Source organism: Cylas formicarius, unplaced genomic scaffold, assembly GCF_029955315.1.
Source record: "Cylas formicarius isolate icCylForm1 unplaced genomic scaffold, icCylForm1.1 PGA_scaffold_9__14_contigs__length_23061073, whole genome shotgun sequence".
Lineage (NCBI taxonomy): Eukaryota > Metazoa > Arthropoda > Insecta > Coleoptera > Brentidae > Cylas > Cylas formicarius.
In genome coordinates, this window is record NW_026844365.1 from 9,364,164 (window position 1) to 9,382,495 (window position 18,332).

Here is an 18,332-nt window from a genome sequence, read left to right on the forward strand (position 1 = left end):
CGGTTATTTTAATATTAAACTAGTTTTATGGAATGCGAAGTTTTATTAATTTACTTTCTACAGATTACGTTCCCTCCTTTTGGTCATTGTTCTATGGGCTATACTGACCAATATACTACTTTGACCCGCTGTCTGTACAGTAATGTTGCCATCATGTTGTCCTAGGTTGTATTAACTGAAGAATATTTTTCATAGTAAAGCGGTTATACCCTTTATATTAGTTACACTTGGTATGCTACACATAAACAATAAACAAATGCTTCTCCTCAAATCATATAATTAGGGCAATCATTTAAGCGAATGTAATACATTAAATCAATACCTACAAATCCCTAACCTTTGAAAAACCGGCAACGTCGCTCAGCGCTTAAATTTGACAATTGCCAGTGACCTGTCAATATAAAAATTCATAGCGGTTTTCATCGAGTTGTTTACATTCGGGTGGGATTAGATACATTTCGTAATAAATACAGTCTCCCCATGCGTATTGAGTGAATTGAAAATGGCACAAAGTACCACCAGCGGTACGTCTTCAAGACGGCACGTTCGTGACCACGACACAGCATCCGTAGCATCTTCCAGGATCGCGGATGTTGCTGAATGGGAGGCGAACGAGGTAGGAGGTTGCTTTTTGTATCACTTACTCAGTAATCCATTGGACAATGACCCACTTAAATTTGTTTTTTTTTCATAAGTCTATAGAAATTTTAAATCTCAGGCTTTGCGGCAGCGCGAGCTTGAAGAGGCTAAGGGCCGAGCCGCCCAAATGGAAAAAACGATGCGGTGGTGGTCAGATTGTACCGCCAATTGGCGAGAAAAATGGAGTAAAGTGCGAAATGAACGAAACAAGGCTCGGGAAGAGTGTAAACAGTTACGGACAAAACTGGAATCTTCAGTGAAAGAGAATTGTACATACAAACGAGAAAAGGAGGAATTGGAACTTCAAAATGACCAACTAAAGAAGGAAATTGAAAAAATCCATTTGCTTCTGCTGAAACATGCTGGTCAATTTGACAGTCAGATTTTTGAGGCTTTGGGCGAGGATCCATTGAGGGATTTTGCGTTTAGTAACACGTCGCCGCCGGCTGATAGAGAAAATGGGGTGTCTTCCTCTCAATCGAATCCTGAGTGTGATAGCACTGGCCCAACGGATTCAACTTTCGGTCAAGACTCTGCTTCTAAGTCTGAAAATAAACATGTTCAAAACTGTGATAAGGAAAACGCTATCGAGGAAGAGTATGTAATACAGAAGATTTCCATGCTTCAGCATCGGTTAGATGAGGCATCCAAGACGATTCAGATTGAGAGAGAGTAAGTATCCATTTTTTGAGTGTTTTTACTAACCTAATTTTTTTGTTTTGATTTTTGATCAATATTTCGCCATAAAGAGTTCCACCTTTTTCGTTTCGAGCTTGATTTTCCGCAAGGAATTGATAAATTTAAACCAATAAAACTACATATCCCCATTCGAAATTTCTGGAAACAATGACGTCATTGTTGACAGTGCGTGTGTTGCCGATTGACCGACCTTTATGAAAACCGACCCTTGTTATTTGTGCTTGTGGTCAGTGTATTAATGTTTATGCTTTCTGTGGTTTCCCCAGGAAGTTCAATTTTTTTGCGTAAATTAGGTTGTCTTATTGGAAATATGTAACTTCATCCACCATACTATTTTTTGTTGTACGAGTTAATGTATCAGTCCCTGAAAGGAAAAGTTATGTAGGTTTTGTAATCCATATTCACTCTGGTCCTGCTCCGATTCTGATTGGCCGGCACGGACGTCTAGATCTTTGTCGTTTAATTGGTGTCACCCATTTCCACTAAAATTGAGTCCATTTGGTATTAAAAGAGTTGTGTAAGTGACAGCGATTTGCGTTCAAGGTGCGTATAAATATATTAAGAAAGACAAGGGCTGTTTTTGTATAGGGTTAACTTATAATTTGAAGGTTAACTTTAATTATTGTCAGTTTTCGGGGTGTTTTTATTGCCGATCTCGATATAGCATTTAGTAAATAATATAACAAATAACTTGGACGCCATCGTTTTTATACTCTTTCTGCACTCATAAGTTTGGCCATTAAGGGTATATATAATATATCATAATATATCCCGTGTGGCGTAAAATAATGAAGTAAGGAAAATTTGGTAATGTTAAGTTTGTTTTCTGTTCTAGATATGGATTTAAAATCAGTGTTTAGGGTCTTTTCGGTAATATTTTTATGATTTTTATTTGTTTTACGTCTTTTTATAGTGTCTTAAAGATTTTTTTGTTGTTAGCAAGTTTTAGAAAGTCACATTTGTCAAATAACCATCACTTTTGTTGAGCCTTTTGAACTGCACCGTTGCGTTTGTCGATTACTGGTATCTAATATATCCTTGGTGGTGTAAGATACCGTTTTGTGTTGAAAATTTCGATTTATAGTTATAGTTTTCTGGGTTAGTAGTTGATCTAGTCCTAGTCCCAGTTTTCAATCTGCGACCGAATAGATTGAAAAAAAAAGGGTTTGGGTTCTTTTGCGGTAATATTTTTGTAATTTTTATTCGCTTTAAGTGCTTGCTTCAAGTTTTGTATCGTTTTTTTATAGATCTACTATAATAGACAGAGATGAAGATATCTTTTTGCTTTATTAATTATGACTTCATGGGTTTCTTTATTTTCCAATTGATTTTTTTTTGAGATTGTACAAATTTTGAGTTCCTTGTTGTTTGTTAAATTAAAATTTACAAAAATAACAGTTCCCCCCGTCCGAGTTAAAGGGTGAGAAGCCGTCAAGAAAACTGTTCTAAATTTGTAAATTCGTTTTGGTTGTTATACTACCACAATTTTGTATTTTTTTGTTAGGTTTTTTTTTCAATCAATCCACTAATTTCCATCAGCTTCAAACCACGATATTTACAGAGCCCCTAGAAGTTTGAGGAAAATGATTGGAAATAGTTTTGATTGAAAGTGGTCATATAAAGGTTCCAGATAGCCCCCCATATAACATTGTTCGCATATTTCATCTGCCATCTTCTCTATTTTATGTTCGGTACCCAAAATGACTCGTTTTAGGGAAAAACTCTCATTGCACCGAACTATCGAGCGGCTGACGGGAGAGCTGCAGGAAACGAAAGAAAAATGCGACGAACTGCGCGAGGCCAAGCAGGAGGCGATGCGGGAGCTGCTTTCGTTGCAGGACGACCACGAGAAAGAGATCCAGGTGATCAAATCGGACCTTCTCGACGAGGCGAGCTCGCGCGAAGGCATGGACAAGAAACTGAACGATCTGAGGACGGAGGTGAGTTTGTTCGCGCGTGCCCGTCCCTTCCAATCCTGAGGGTGGTTTCCGTTGAAGCTGGAAAGGCTGCAGGCGGAGAACGCGGCCGAGTGGGGCAAACGGGAACGCCTGGAGACGGAAAAACTCGCGCTAGAGCGGGACAACAAAAAATTGCGCAACGAGTTGCGGGACATGCAGGAGCGTATGGAACGCAAGGGCAGCAGGCAGCTGAGCGGGTCGGACGCCGAGTTTCGACACCTTCAGCAGGAATTGGGCGACAGGAATAAGGTAATCCCCGAAAGCCTTTTAAAAGTGATTGCCGTATTTGGCCAAATGTTCATTTGTCCAAATCGTATCGGGGCGTTTGTGGCAGCGCGAAGTAGGAGGCCGGCAAAGCTTTTCCGTGGAGAAAGAATTTTTTTCGATAGAGATTAATTATGATTTGTTTGCATTTCAATGTTTTTAAAATACTTCTGATAATATCTACATTGACTCAGCTTAAAAGATTCAGTTGCATTTTAATTAATTAAAAGGCCAGAACTATTATAAATGTGTTTATTTAAAGGTTCACATTTATTTTAAATAAATAATTGCGGTCATAGTAAAATTGTATTTAGGTACCTTTTACTCGGAAAATTGTATACGGCGATTATCACGAATCATGAAAGGTTAATAAAAACGTGTGTCCAATTGTTCCCACAGCTAAAATTATTGATGATTTTTAAATTTGTTCAATAAGCAAGATGATTTATCAATATCTATTTTGAGGATATGGTTGTCAATTAAAACATTTTGGATTATGCGAAAAATTAACCAGCTACCTACCCAAGAATCAAATAGTGAAAGTTACCTAGGTAGTTATCAGGATAAAAAGTATGAAGAAAATAAATTTCATTAAAATTTTACAAAAGAACAGCGCCCATTACTTAAAGATACCCATTTTAAAAGGTCAAATTGTAAAATAAAAACCCCTTAGGCGCCAATGAAATACCTACCTACACCTTCATAATATGTTCAATAGAAGATGTAGGTTGTTATTTATATCATGTTCAATAAACTATACTTTATTTTGTAAACTGTTAATTTTATTTTGTTTGTAAGTACACTGTATAGTGGAAGCCACCTATAGAGATAATTAACCAAAGTAAAATAATTTAACTGCATTTGATAAATTAATTTGCTGTCTGAGCCGTTTTTACACTTGTATTTTAACCTTTCTCTTTATTTGGACAAATGTTTCTGCCGCTTTCGGGTGTTCGCCGCCGGTGCCTCGTGTTATTTGGACAAATGCACATTATATAAGGTTGTTCGGAAAGTCATTTCGTTTTTTCCCGTCAGAGGACTTAATTACGTTTTTTCGAAACCAACTTCACACTTAAGCCGCATAACCATTATACGTCTTGAGAGCTGATATTGCAAGGCTTGTGTGTGAAAAAGTTCTATTAATTCTACGCAGTAGTTTTTGGTTGGTGCCCTTTTAAATATGGAGAGCAATAAGCAGCATTTTCGTCATATTTTACTTTTTTACTTCAGAAAAGGTAAAAATGCTGTCCAAGCGAGAAAAAAATTGACGGACGTGTATGGAGAAGGCGTGTTAACAGTACGCCAGTGCCAGAACTGATTTGCAAAATTTCGATCCGGCAATTTTGATGTCGAAGATGCACCACAGTCTGGAAGGCCGGTCGAAGCTGACAAAGATGCGATAAAGGCATTAGTTGATGCAAATCGGCGAATAACCACACGAGAGATAGGTGAGAGATTAAATTTGTCGAATTCGACTGTTTATGGGCATTTGAAAGGCATGGGCTTAACCTCGAAGCTCGATGTGTGGGTGCCCCATGTCCTTACGGAGCGAAATTTGTGTCGTCGCGTTGACGTGTGTGATTCGCTCCTCAAACGTCAAGAAAATGACCCATTTTTGAAGCGGATTATTACTGGGGACGAAAAATGGGTTGTATACAACAATGTTAAACGCAAGAGGTCATGGAGCAGAAAAGATGAACCGGCTCAAAGCATGTCAAAAGCCAACATTCACCAAAAAAAGGCGATGCTCTCCGTTTGGTGGGATGTCAAAGGAATCGTTTTTTTTGAGCTTTTGCTGGTCAATACAACGATTAATTCAGAAGTCTATTGTCATCAACTGGACAAATTGAATGATTCACTTAAAGAGAAGAGGCCCGAATTAATCAACAGGAAGGGTGTAGTGTTCCACCAGGATAATGCGAGACCACACAAGTTTGGTCACTCGCCAAAAACTTTTACAGCTTGAATGGGACGTACTGCAACATCCACCATATTCTCCAGATCTGGCGCCTTCCGACTACTATTTGTTCCGGTCCCTGCAAAATTTTTTGGATGGCAAAACCTTTACCTCAAATGAAGATGTCAAAAACCACCTGAACCAGTTTTTTGCCAGCAAGGATCAAAACTTTTATGGGAGGGGAATTATGTTACTGCCAGAAAGATGGCAAAAAGTGTTGGACCAGAATGGCCAATATATAATTTAATAAAATATTTATTCATTATACGAAAACTGTCTTTCATGTTCCCCAAAAAAACGAAATGACTTTCCGAACAACCCAATAGCATTTGTGGTTTTCCCCTTTTAAAATATCTAAAAATCAATTGAAACTCCTGAAATCTACATATTTATCGGATATCGTTAATAAATGACGAAATCCTTTTGAAAAATCTCGAAATAGCTTTAGTTAGTTTCTAAATGCTTTGGAAATCTCCAAATAGATTCGAAATCTTCAATTCATATTCGAAATGATTTTAAGTCTAAGGAAATTCTTCCTAAGTCCTGTAATTTGATGAAAGTCGATCGGAATCCCGAAATTTATTGGAAAATGATTCATAAACCGGAAGTTCATTACGAATTAGTTTCGCAATCTCTGAAAGTAGTTTGAAACTGCTTCCGAATTTATGTAATTTATTGAAAATAGATTTAAAAACTCCAAGTATTTTTAAATCCCAGGAAATTTTTCTTAATCTCATAATTAATTGAAATTTGATTCGAAGTGAAATTGTCGAAAATCCCTGAATCTTACCGAAAACGCTTTTGACATGAGAATTTTTTCGAAATTGAAATGGGCAGGTTCATGTCTCGTAGTCGAAGTTCCGAAATACTTTCGAAATCCTGAAATCACCCAAAAACTGTCGAAATTCGCATGAGTATGGGTGATAAAGAGAAACTTTAAAAGCAAAAGTTTCAGGATCTTTTAATTAATTTATTTGTTTTTTCCTTTTTTGTTTTGATTCGATCGGAGTTGTTTTGTATCACCCACATCGGCCGACGAGAAGAGCGTAGCGACGTGCTCGATTTTGCAGGAATTGTCGGAACTGAAGCATTCGTACTGCAAAAGCAAAAAGTTGCTGCAGGATAAGGCTACAGAGCTCGCGCACGCGACACGCCGCGCCGAGCAGTACGAGTCTGAGGTGAAGAAACTGCGGGCGCGCGTCGAAGAGCTGAAGAAGGACCTCGCCGTGGCCGAGGACGAGCTGGACACGGCGACGAACCACGCAAGGAAGCTGCAACGCACCAATGACGAGCTGCAGGAGCAGGTCGACAGTTTTCAGGTGCAGCTGCAGCATTTGCACACGAGGTAAGAGTTACTCGCGACATTAATCGAGATCGCGCTCTATTTTTTTCCCATGCTTGCGGGCTTCCTAATATACTGTACGCCATTTTTGTATTTTAAACGCGGCCCTGTAGTATGGAGAAGGAGGACGGTGGCGAGGAAATGGCCGTCTACGATGACGAGAACGAATGCGTAAGTGCGCTTGCGTTTTGCACGGTGTGTGTTTCGTGGTATCCCGCAGGGCTCCGTGTTGGGGCCCTTGAACCTTAACGTTTATGCGTGGCGGAATATAACTGCTTGGAAACCAAAACAAAAACGAAAAAGAAAAAGTAGATATTTTTCCAGCTTGTTAAATGTGTCGTGGCATTGTGTTTTTTTTTTCAATAATTTTTTTAAGTTTGCTTTGGTAAGTATAATATACGAATTTTCTGAAACTTCTTTTTTTTTTGTTTTTTGTTTTGTACTAGTTCATTTTGTTTCTTATAGATAGACTGGGTAATTTGCTTTTTTATACTAACAATTAAATGTTAATAATTTTGGCATGGATTAGTTTTTTTTGGTACCTCGATTTTGTTCTGTGAGGTTACGTTTCATGATTCGTTATAAAGCTAGAATATAAAAATTGCCAAACAATGGTATCAGTATTTAGTCTCCCTATGAATTTCAAAACGATTTTTATGGTATTAGTCAATTTTTTCTGTTTTTTAAATTTTCTCTTTACGTTTTCTTTACTACCCATTTGTGCTGTTTGTTTCACTTTTTTGTGCAATTTTCAAGGCTTTCCTCGTTTTGCCAATAAAAAAGTAGTTCTCCGTTTTGAAATTTCTCTAAAAAGAAAATTATTAATGTTAATAAATAATTATCAAAAAATTGCGATAATCGTTTCTGTGAGTGTTTTCTTTTTTGTTTCTTGTTCTAATTTTTCTATAACCTGCTTAATTTCGTGTGTTCTACAAACAGTAAACTTTTAGAAATGTTCCTAAGAATGTTTCCTATTCATTTATTTTTTCTGTTATTTTCTTTCTTTAAAATTGCTTCTTGTCTCTATTGTCGACGACATTTTCCATATTTTTGGGGGAAAGATTTTCTAAATTTTATTTTATTAGTTTTACTTTATTATGAATTATGTTCTCGCGTATTTTTTTTTTTTAAATAAATACGTTTGCCTGCTTCCGCTTAACAAATGGGATTCGTTGGGTGTTGTAAAAAGAAAGTTGCTTAACAATAATTGCCTGTAGGCTTAACCGTCCACTTAACCCCGTAATGTATTAGATCTCACTACTTTTATTTGCGAAAATAATTTTTGGTGTTTTTTACCACTATCGTGTTTACCAGTTTTTTTGAAAAACACCGAAAAATATTGCAGATTGCGTAACTGCAGCTCCTCCGGTTTGCTCGTCCATCACGGAGGCAGCATCGCCGCACCCGACCGGGGCAGCGACGACGATCCCAACGATTTCTCGTAACGCCGCCCCCACCCCTCTCCGTTGCAAGTTAATTTATTCGCGTACCTTTGTTTTACGGACGCCATTGCGGCGCCCTTTTTATGTACAAATCCGATACTCAGAGGTTTATATTTTTTTATATCGTCGCGTTAACTTTGGTGTGGTCGTGTTGTTTGGTGTCTTCGTGCGAACGAGTTGTTTGAGTACGCGGAATCAGCGAACTCTTAAACTTTAACGGCAACAGCGTGATAGAAAAGCGAGGCAAATTTTACGATAAAAAAGACGGCTAGTAAGGATTGTCTTGCTCGTTTGTATAAACAGGAGAATGCGATGTTCTTATTGTTTATTATTATTATTTGGCAAAAGTACATATCCAAGAACAACCAATAGTCAAGGTTACGTATTAATATGAGCTACACTTGTTTCGTCCACACGGACACCATCAGACGTATAAAACGTCAACTCAAACGCACCCCGATACAATAAATTCCAATTCCAATAATTTTCCAATTTTAGAAAAGGTTTCTTTGAATTCTTATTTCTGTGAAACCAGGTCTATTCCAGTGCGAGCAACTTGTTTTATTTTATAATTTGGTGGTTAAATCATTCTTTCTTTGTATAATATAAAATTTATAGTAATCTTACATATTAAAGACCCTTCAGAAAAACCCCATACAAGTTGATATACAAATAATATATACAGATACGTAAATTCCAATTCAAAACACACAATTGGTTATAAAAGACCAGTATATATTGAAAATTATCATTAAAAAAAAACTTAAGGTGGACATATTTTTTCCTAAGACCTCAGACCTTGCAGATGCCTTAAAAATTTTAGAACTGGAATGATGCATTTGTGATGAAATCCGCCATATGCAGCACAACAGTTAATATATCACAGTGAGTTACTTTGAAGCAAGACAAACTACCCAAAAAATCCGAAACAAGTAGAAAATTTCGGGAATAATATGAATAATCTCTTATCAGAGTTGTCTGTCATTAATGTTAATGTGTATCACAAAGACAACTATCCCCATTATTATCCGTCCCACTCTAAATAAAATTTGCCTCATTGCTGCGTTGCCAGAATAATTTCATTATTCATAATTTCTTTTCCTAAAGTTTGCAGCGGCGGTTGTAGTTTTTTTCGGTCCTTGTTTATAAAAACTCTGTGTTAAAGAGTTTACCAATTTACCAATTCGTTGAATTTTGTGATTTTCCATGCATGTTTTTTATACATACCCGTGTTTTGTTAAGTTGAAATCTCCGCTCTTTGAAATAGAAGAAAAAGGTTCTATCTGTTGTAACTTTTTGTTTTTGTTTATAATTATTTTGTGCATTGTACTTAATAGGTGTATTGTTTTAGCATTCTTGAAGTATTCTGTCGTCTTCGGTATTTAAACTAAATGACAGTTTCTGTTCCCTGTTTCCTTTCGTTTTTTCCCCTCTCCTTTCTTATGCCGTTCTTCATTTTTTAAAAATTATCTTAATATGTTAAATCAAAGGAAGTACCTTTTAAGGTAATAATTTAATAGGTAACATTTAGATTTCTTGGTAACTTTAAAACCAATACCAATAAAAAACAATCCTTCCCCACTAACCTTGAAACGAGGTTGACGGTTCTCAATCTAGAGTTTTCCTTTTCCTTCACCCTCTTACGTTAAAATTTTTGAAACTGTACACAGTATATTATCTAAACTTTTATTAAACTAAACATTACATCGCCTCACGTCAGACACATGCGTACGCACAAACTGGCCGCTGCAAGTCGTAAATTCGTTTTTCATACAAAAAAAAAACAATTATATTGTTAACGTATAGATAATACGTGCCTTATTTTAATTTCCGATCCTTTTTCGGCTAAATGGCACTGGGTGCTGAACTCTCTTTCGAAAAATCTCATTTAAATATATAGGTATAACGTATACATGCATACTGGTGTATAGTCAGAGGAATTGGATGTTACCACAAATAAAAGTCTAATTATTTGGAACGCCTTTCGACTCGACCCCATCGACTAATACCCGCACTCGCGCCCCCGCGCCCCACGGTATCAGCAGCTGACGAAGCTCCCGTCCGGGTTCGTTTTCCTCACCGGGAAGCAGGTCTTCTTGCCATCTGCGAACACGCATGTGTTGGTGAACATTCCGCAAGACGACGACTGGCTGTAGTATACGTTCGGCGTTTTCTTGCCAGTGTTCAAATTCTTTGAGCCCGCTTCCGATTTCGAAACCGATACGAAATTCGGCAACGCGTTTCCGCTCTTGAGCCGGTACTGCACCGGTCGGTAAACCGGTTGATACGTGTAACCAGCCCCGTAGTGTCCGTTTCTGTACAACGTCTTGGACGCTACCGCGTAGACCGGTTTCCTGTAGATTATCCGACCGCTTCCCGGTGAAAGAGTGACGCTCTGCGCCTGCGAGTTAGTGCCGACAGCGTAGGTATTGGCGCCGTTCGCAATCGATTTCACTTTGCCCCGGAATCCGGCGGGAATTTGGTATCCCGGCGAACCCGGTATCGTTTGACCCGGCTGCAAGACCGCTCCGTCCTCCGGATAGACCCCTGCGCTTTGGTGTACCGTCGCGTCCAAGTTTTCCAACGGATCGAGAACGATGTGTTGCTTCTGGCCGGGCGACGTCTGCGACACCACCTTGGGCGATACCAGGTTGCGTTTCGACGGTCCCGCCACCCCAGCATCTTCCTCCTCCTCGTCTTCGTCGTTGTAGTCTGCGTATTCGTCCTCTTCGTAATCCGCCGGCGGAGACGTAGAGGTCGCTTTCTCTTCGACTGACTTCGTTTGGGGCTCGGGAGGTAGAGTCGGTAGCTGGTCCAAATTTGTAACCTAGAAACGACGAACTTTTAGACCTTGGGCACCTTGTTGATGGAGGCTTGATAAATTGACTGAGGATCCTAAAACGCAAAGAGGGCGTGAAATGATGTATGCCAAGAAACAATATCGCATCTCGCACAATCAATACCGGCGTTTTTGAAACGGCGAATGCTAGTGATTCATTGTTGATGGTTAACAGAAATTTGGTTACCTGTTTGGAACCTGTAATTGAACGAAACGGTGAACTAAAGTGAACAGGCTTTAGACATCATCAGTGGGGGTATTAGCATCAATGGAATCCTCGTCAATAATCTCATACTTGGAAGAAACACAAGAAGACTCGCAGACTTTGTTCTCGCCGTTATTAACCATATGGCTTTGAAATGACCATAAATAAAACCCAATTGTAAATGAAGGGGATGTAGGCCGTTCATACATAGAAATACTTGGCACAATAATCTGCAACGACTGAAGGCAAGACATTCAAATTTAGTGGAGCATTTGTCTTTTAAAAAAATGAAATTATTTATCCATAATTTCGGCTGGTACATCGAATTCAGAAAGCGTATTCTCAAATATAAACGAGTCCAAAGGAATTACTGCCTTCTATTTACAAATAATCTGGATTCCTCCTGCGTCGGTTTTTGCTTAGTCGAAATTGCTGACGTTTCGTCAATCATGCTGTTTGCTTCTTCGGAGCTTAACTAAAACTGTCTCGCATTCTATTCCGTTCCTACTTATATATTGTTTAGCTATTTGAATAGTATTACAGTAGTGAAATTTGAGTTGTGAGAATATCGCCGCATGTTACGAATATCGAGAAGGCACTGCGCAGAAAGGATACGAATTATTTCAGAGTCTGGGCGTAGAAGTTAGTTCTGGTGAAGTATATCTAAGAACAAAGTTAAAATTGCCTTATTAGTTGTCAACCTTCGTAAAGAAGAACCCTACTCACTTGTCGTTGATGGTCGACATAAACTTGCTAAGCTGGTTCGAATTAAATCAAACTGTAAACCCTAGTGATGATCGACACCAAATGTCGAAGGATTATTTGAAAGATTATTGGAACACACTTACCTCTTTGCTGGTTTCCGCCAGAGTCAAATCCGGTTCTGCAGGCGCCGGAGCCGCTGCGATCGCCGTCTTCTGACTCTGCGACTGCGTATTGATGCTCCCTGGAGTGAACGTAAAGTTGATGGGTTTGAATGGTCCCGTGGGTTGAGTAATGTTTCGCAGATCGACCCGTCCCGACCCCGCTTGCGCGGCCCCGCTGTACTTGATTCCGTACCGGAACCTTCCTTGGATTTGCGTCTGGGTCATACCCGAGTAGGTGCCGCTTTGAGCACCCGCGGTGCCTCCTCCCCTATACGGTACCGTTTGGTCATCTTTTTCGTGTTCGTCGTACGGTGTAAACCCGATCTGTGCTTGGGACGAAGTACTACCCGGGCCGTTGGCTTGGGCGTCCGCCACGCCCCCTTTCTCGCTCGCGCGCACTTGAGTCTGAGTGCCGTGACTCACGCCCGAAGTCTGCGCGGAGGAGAGCGCGTCACCGGTTTCCGAAGAGAGCGTCACTTGCGCTTGAGATTGTCCCAAACCTCCGCGTCCTTGGGCGCTGCTCTGAGCCCCTTCTTTGCCGCCGGAGACCTGAGTCAGCGCGCCTCGTTTTCCGTCGTCCGAGCCAGCTGATGCGCTGAAGGAACCCGAACCGGAGTAGGTCCCGGATACTTGAGATTGCGCCGTGCCTCCGGCGAACTTCCCTTGCGCTTGCGCATTGGCGGTCGTTTCGTTGTTGCTCTGCAACACGGACGTTTGCACTTGCGAGTCTGAATCATCCTCTCCTTGCACACGGATTCCTGCGAAAGAAACATTTTTTTGTATCGCCGAATAAAGTTTTTGCAGCAAAACATTACCCTGCCCTCCTACTACATATTGTCCGGGCGGTACCGCACCTCCTGGTAATCCCTCGTATCCTGGAACACCGTAACCTGGTGTTCCTGGTTGCGGTCCACCGATTCGACTTCCGTAACCCGGTTGTATGCCGTAACCTGGTTCTCCCGGCTGAATTCCGTATCCTGGTTGCCCCGGCTGGACTCCGTAACCCGGTCCTCCCGGTTGACCTCCATATCCTGGTTGTCCTGGTTTCTCTCCGTATCCTGGCGGAAGTCCGTAACCTGGTTGTCCCGGCTGAATTCCGTAGCCCGGTCCTCCTGGTTGCGCTTCATGTCCTGTTTGTCTTGGTTTCTCTTCATATCTTGGCGGAACTCCGTAACCTGGTTGTCCCGGTTGCACTCCATAACCTGGTTGTCCTTGTTGCCCTCCATATCCTGTTTGTCCTGGTCTCTCCCCATTTCCGGGCGGAACTCCGTACCCTGGTTGTCCCGGTTGCACTGCGTAACCTGGTTGACCCGGTTGCACTCCGTAACCTGGTTGACCCGGTTGCACTCCGTAACCTGGTTGACCCGGTTGCACTCCGTAACCTGGTTGACCCGGTTGTACTCCGTAACCTGGTTGACCCGGTTGCACTTCGTAACCTGGTTGTCCTAGCCGGACTCCGTAACCCGGTCCTCCTGGTTGTCCTCCATATCCTGTTTGTCCTGGTTTCTCTCCATATCCCGGTTGAACTCCGTAACCTGGTTGTCCCGGTTGCACTCCATAACCTGGTTGTCCGGGTTGTACTCCGTAACCCGGTTGTCCCAGTTGCACTCCGTAACCTGGTTGTCCCGGCTGAATTCCGTATCCTGGTTGCCCCGGCTGAACTCCGTAACCTGGTCCGCCTGGTTGTCCTCCATATCCTGGTTGCCCTGGTTTCTCTCCGTATCCAGGCGGAACATCGGATCCTCGTTGCCCCGGCTGAATTCCGTATCCTGGTTGCCCCGGCTGGATTCCGTAAACCGGTCCTCCTGGTGGCCCTTCATATCCTGGTTGTTTTGGTTGGTCTATATAACCCGGTTGTCCCGGTTTTACTCCATATCCCGGTTGTCCCGGTTGAATTCCGTAATCCGGTCCTAGTTGTTGCACTCCGTAACCCGGTTGTCCCGGTTGAACTCCGTAACCTGGTTGTCCCGGTTGCACTCCGTAACTTGGTCCTCCCGGTTGAACTCCATAACCTGGTTGTCCCGGTTGTACTCCGTGTCCTGGTGGTCCCGGTTGTCCTGTATGCACTCCGTAACCCGGTTGTCCAGACTGACCTCCGTAACCCGGCTGTCCCGGTTGCCCTCCGTATCCTGGTTGTCCTGGTTGCACTCCGTATCCTGGTTGACTCGGCTGGACTCCGTAACCCGGCACTCCTGATAGTCCCGGTTGCACTCCGTAACCTGGTTGTAAACTTGGGATTTGATAACCTGGTTGCACTATTTGTCCGGGTTGAATGCCATAGCTTGGCTGACCTGGTCGCGAACCATATCCTGGTTTCGCCGATATTTCAAGATCCGGTCGTCCGGTGGCAGGGCCCGGTGGACCTTGCGGACGCGTTGCTTCATACTGTCCGGAGAAGGTTCCAGAAAATCTGCCCGAGTGTCCCAGGTGACTTTGGTATTCACCAGACACGTGTCCACCAAACGTTCCTTGTTCTTTGCCTACGGCTGTAATTTGCCGTCCCACACCTAAAAATTATTGTTAAGGTTAGAATCCCGGTACGTTATCACTTTTTGCTCCTACCAGGATAACCAACTTCGCCCGGCCTGACTTCACCTGGCACGGCAGTTCCAGGAATCAAACCGGGAATCTGCACACTTTCACCGGGTCTTACAGCGCCAGGGTAGCCTTCACCAGGTTGTCCCACACGTGGATATGCACCCTCGCTAGGTTTTCCAGAATAATTTATTCCAAGAACCGGGGCACCTGGATATGTCTGGCTAGGCCACCGTGTTCCAGGTTTACCAGGATAATCTACTCCACCAACTGCACTCGGTCCAGGATAAACTCCTCCTGGTTTCCCGATGGTGCCTGCAGACCCTCCCGGATATCCGATTCCCTCTCCAGGTGCTGATCCCCCGGGGTAACTGTCCCCAGGCCTTAGTAATGGTCCGCCGGGTCTTTCGGGATATCCTCTACCTTCTCCGGGACCTAAAATTACTCCGGGTCTTCCTCCCGGGTATTGTCCAAAAACCTCGCCTGGGTATCCAATTCTATCACCCGGGACTCCAGCTCCTGGGTAACTTTCTCCCGGTCTTCCTATCGTTCCGCTAGGCGCTCCAGGATATGTAATACCCACTCCGGGAGATTCTGCTCCCGGATAACCTTTGCCTTGAGGACCAACGGCACCAGGTCTTTGATACTCTCCCCCAGGTTTTGCGCTACCTGGATAATTTACTCCGGGATAACCAGCATCTGATCTTCCTCCACCTGGGCCTATTACTTCACCTGGTCTTTCCGGTGTCCAACTTCCTGGAAAACTCGGTGAAATTGCTTCCCCAGGTTTTCGGGATGGTTCCGAAACAGTAGGTAGTCCAGGTCCCGCATATTCTTCTCCCGGTCTACCAGGATACCCAGGTCTTCCTTCGCCAGGTCTACTTCCTGACACTCCTGGTGGGTAAATTATCGAACCCGGACTGGAGAGCCTTTCCGGCGGTACACCTCTGCCGTATTGAAGTATTTGATCTTGAAATCCGACACCGCATTCGCCGCAGTCTACCGGAGAGCTTTGACTTTGGGCTTGCCCCATACCGCTTGTACCAGCTGGAAAGAAAGTATTTCTGGATCTATCGTATGAAAAACCGCCCGACACTTACTGACAACCGCTTTGGTTCCGTTAGAGGTGCTTTCAGCTTCCGCCGTACCTGGTTCATTCGAGTTGCCGAAGTTCAAGTACTGCGACTGAGTTTGACCTCTAACCCGGCCAGAGAAGGAGTTCCTGGTCTCCCTCTTTTTTCTAGCACTTTCCTGGTCGACGAGCGGCAAGTCGTTTAGCATGACTTTGAGGTCATCGCCGTCATTTCGGTTAGAGTCGATGAGGTAAGTCGGAAAGCCTCTGCAGAATTCTGTGATCCTTTGACCGGCCAACCGCCATATTTGTCTCTTGGATAGCTTATTGGACGTAGCGAGCGCTTTGGGCACATCTGTGGGGTTTCCGGTTGCGATTCTGCGCGCTATGACGCTATCTTGACCGTTTAGGATTTCCAACAGGCACTTGGACTCGTCGAGGTCTTTGTACGCGGCTACCCTCTGCGAATCGCGATTTTTTTTAGCTGTTGTGGCCGCGGCCCGTTGGGGAAGGTTCTTACCGTTTGGTAGTCATAGAGCGTTCTAGATTTTCCGCTGAGCGTTCTGTTAACGTAATCCTTCTGAATGAAATTCTAAACCCAACAAACATAAGTCATAAGATAAATCTCAAAGCCAGCCGTTTTTTTCTAAAGGTTCAGCAGATCGCTTTCTCGTCTATTAATAACCGGAATAGATTAGAGATGTGTCGAAATAAGGACATGTCACCGTCGGTGAACCGCGACTGTCGTTTGTTTTGCCTATTCGTGGGGACTAAAGGAGCGTTATCAACTCTTCACACATAGATGTACCGGCTCGAGTTCTCATAACTGTATGAGTTTAATTTAATCCAAAAAGAAGATGTCGCAGCAGAAATAGCATAACAAAGAAAAAAATTAATTACAAATTCGAAACGTTCGGCTTTGTCCACCAAAATATTTTCGTGACCCATATTTGAATATTTATCAGTATAGTATTAAACATTTTGAATAATTGGAGCGTACCGAACGTTGAAGATAAAAGCTAAGCTAGTTACATCCGCGACACCGAAAAGTAGGTTATCGGATTTGATGTTTGCGATGGAAAAATGAGTAGACGACGTTGAAGAACGCACCTGTGGAGGAGGTGTCGATGGCGATCACAGCCCCAAATAAATTTAAGTTGCCCCAAGAAACAAATCGCATTCCAATATGTTCGCGGATTATCAGTACCATGACGCAAATGAACAAATGGATATACCTGATCCGGCGTTTCTGCGGCGGACGATCGTCGATAACAAACCAGATAGTGCACAATCAGAAATCTGACCAAGATGACGCTCGGTCGCGGCTCCATCGCTTATTCAGATCATTTGGGCGCCTCGACAGAAATGCTGAATCAATTCCTGTTTGTCGCTGACCCCTGACACGCGTTCGTAGTGTCCCCCATTTTCGAGATAAGCCCATCGCCACTACGGGGCGCGAACACAAAGTACCAGCTTAATTTTTACTCGATATTTGATTAATTGATTTCATGTTTTTTTCTTAACTCAGCAGCTTCAACTCTTGCACGGCACTACGAATTTTAAGCAACTCGGTGTGGGTGAAAGTGTGCTTCATCAAGCCTATTTTACCAGCGACGTGATGATGCCATTAGTGCGCTCTTCCTAATATAACCGAAAATTGGGAAATTCTCTAAAAATTTAATATATTGATAAGAACAGAATTTAGATATCACGAAATTTACTGTTTTTTTTTTGTCAAATTTAATGATATTATTTCATATATTTATAATTTTTAAATCAATCAATTATTAAAAAACTTGTAAGTGCATAATAATAATAATAAATTTATTTACATTTCATGTTACAATAACTTATATAGTACATGGCCAATAAAAGGCTTTCTTTTAAAGAAAAGTTTCATACATCTGGAAGAATCAGATACTGTTCAACCCTAGTTTTATCTATGTATCTTATATAACAAAAATTCTTCAAATATAGATTCCAGTCGCTAACAGTTCTCTAGAATACGCGCTCCATAAACTAGACATTGGATTCCTTGTATCTGTCAAAGAAGGGAGAGGCGGAATTGAACGAAAGTAGGTTATAAAAAACGATTCTGAATTATATTGCATCTGATTATTAAGTAGATATCTTTTGTACATTTGCTTAAATGTTTTTATTGAAGTTGTGTTGACGAAGCTTATTGAGTTTGCCATATGCGCAATGTCGTACTAAAAGAATCTTTTGAAGATTTCTTTTTGGTGTCGCGGCACTCTGAATCTGTAGTTTTGACTTAGGTTTAATGCATGTACCTCCGACCAAAACGTAATTTTATCGAAAAGATACTCAGGCGATTTGGACTTAACTATTTTAAGATAAAATGTAGCACGATGTAGTCTAAGTTTATTAAACATGTTGAGTCAACCGGAAGCAGCCAAATATGGAGAGATAGAGAGAATAGAAGTATAATAAACTGGTAGTGTGATTTGTGTTTGTTATACGTGTACCTAGAGTCTTAAAACTATTAAAAATTTG

General features: G+C 42.0%; 2 protein-coding genes across 3 annotated transcripts; one reads left to right on the forward strand and one right to left on the reverse strand.

Annotated features, from left to right (window-relative positions):
- Nucleotides 1-386: 386 nt before the first annotated feature.
- LOC132706989 (coiled-coil domain-containing protein 102A) lies at nt 387-10,335 on the forward strand. 2 transcript variants are annotated; one of them, XM_060678591.1, is made up of 7 exons: nt 387-616; nt 719-1,311; nt 3,053-3,278; nt 3,336-3,545; nt 6,588-6,862; nt 6,973-7,030; nt 8,205-10,335. In XM_060678591.1, exons 1-7 carry the CDS (start codon nt 503-505, stop codon nt 8,211-8,213), a joined length of 1,485 nt encoding a protein of 494 aa, XP_060534574.1. In that variant the 5' UTR covers nt 387-502; the 3' UTR covers nt 8,214-10,335. The 2 variants fall into 2 exon arrangements, with proteins under 2 accessions (XP_060534574.1, XP_060534573.1); XM_060678590.1 differs by lacking the exon at nt 6,973-7,030.
- On the reverse strand, nt 10,336-17,728 carry LOC132706988 (collagen alpha-2(IV) chain-like). Its single transcript, XM_060678589.1, has 7 exons — nt 17,054-17,728; nt 16,339-16,410; nt 15,847-16,279; nt 14,774-15,793; nt 13,027-14,718; nt 12,194-12,969; nt 10,336-11,128 (listed from the first exon to the last, which is right to left on the reverse strand). The coding sequence occupies exons 1-7, from the start codon at nt 17,147-17,149 to the stop codon at nt 10,340-10,342; spliced, it is 4,878 nt and encodes a 1,625-aa protein (XP_060534572.1). The 5' UTR covers nt 17,150-17,728; the 3' UTR covers nt 10,336-10,339.
- Nucleotides 17,729-18,332: the final 604 nt, after the last annotated feature.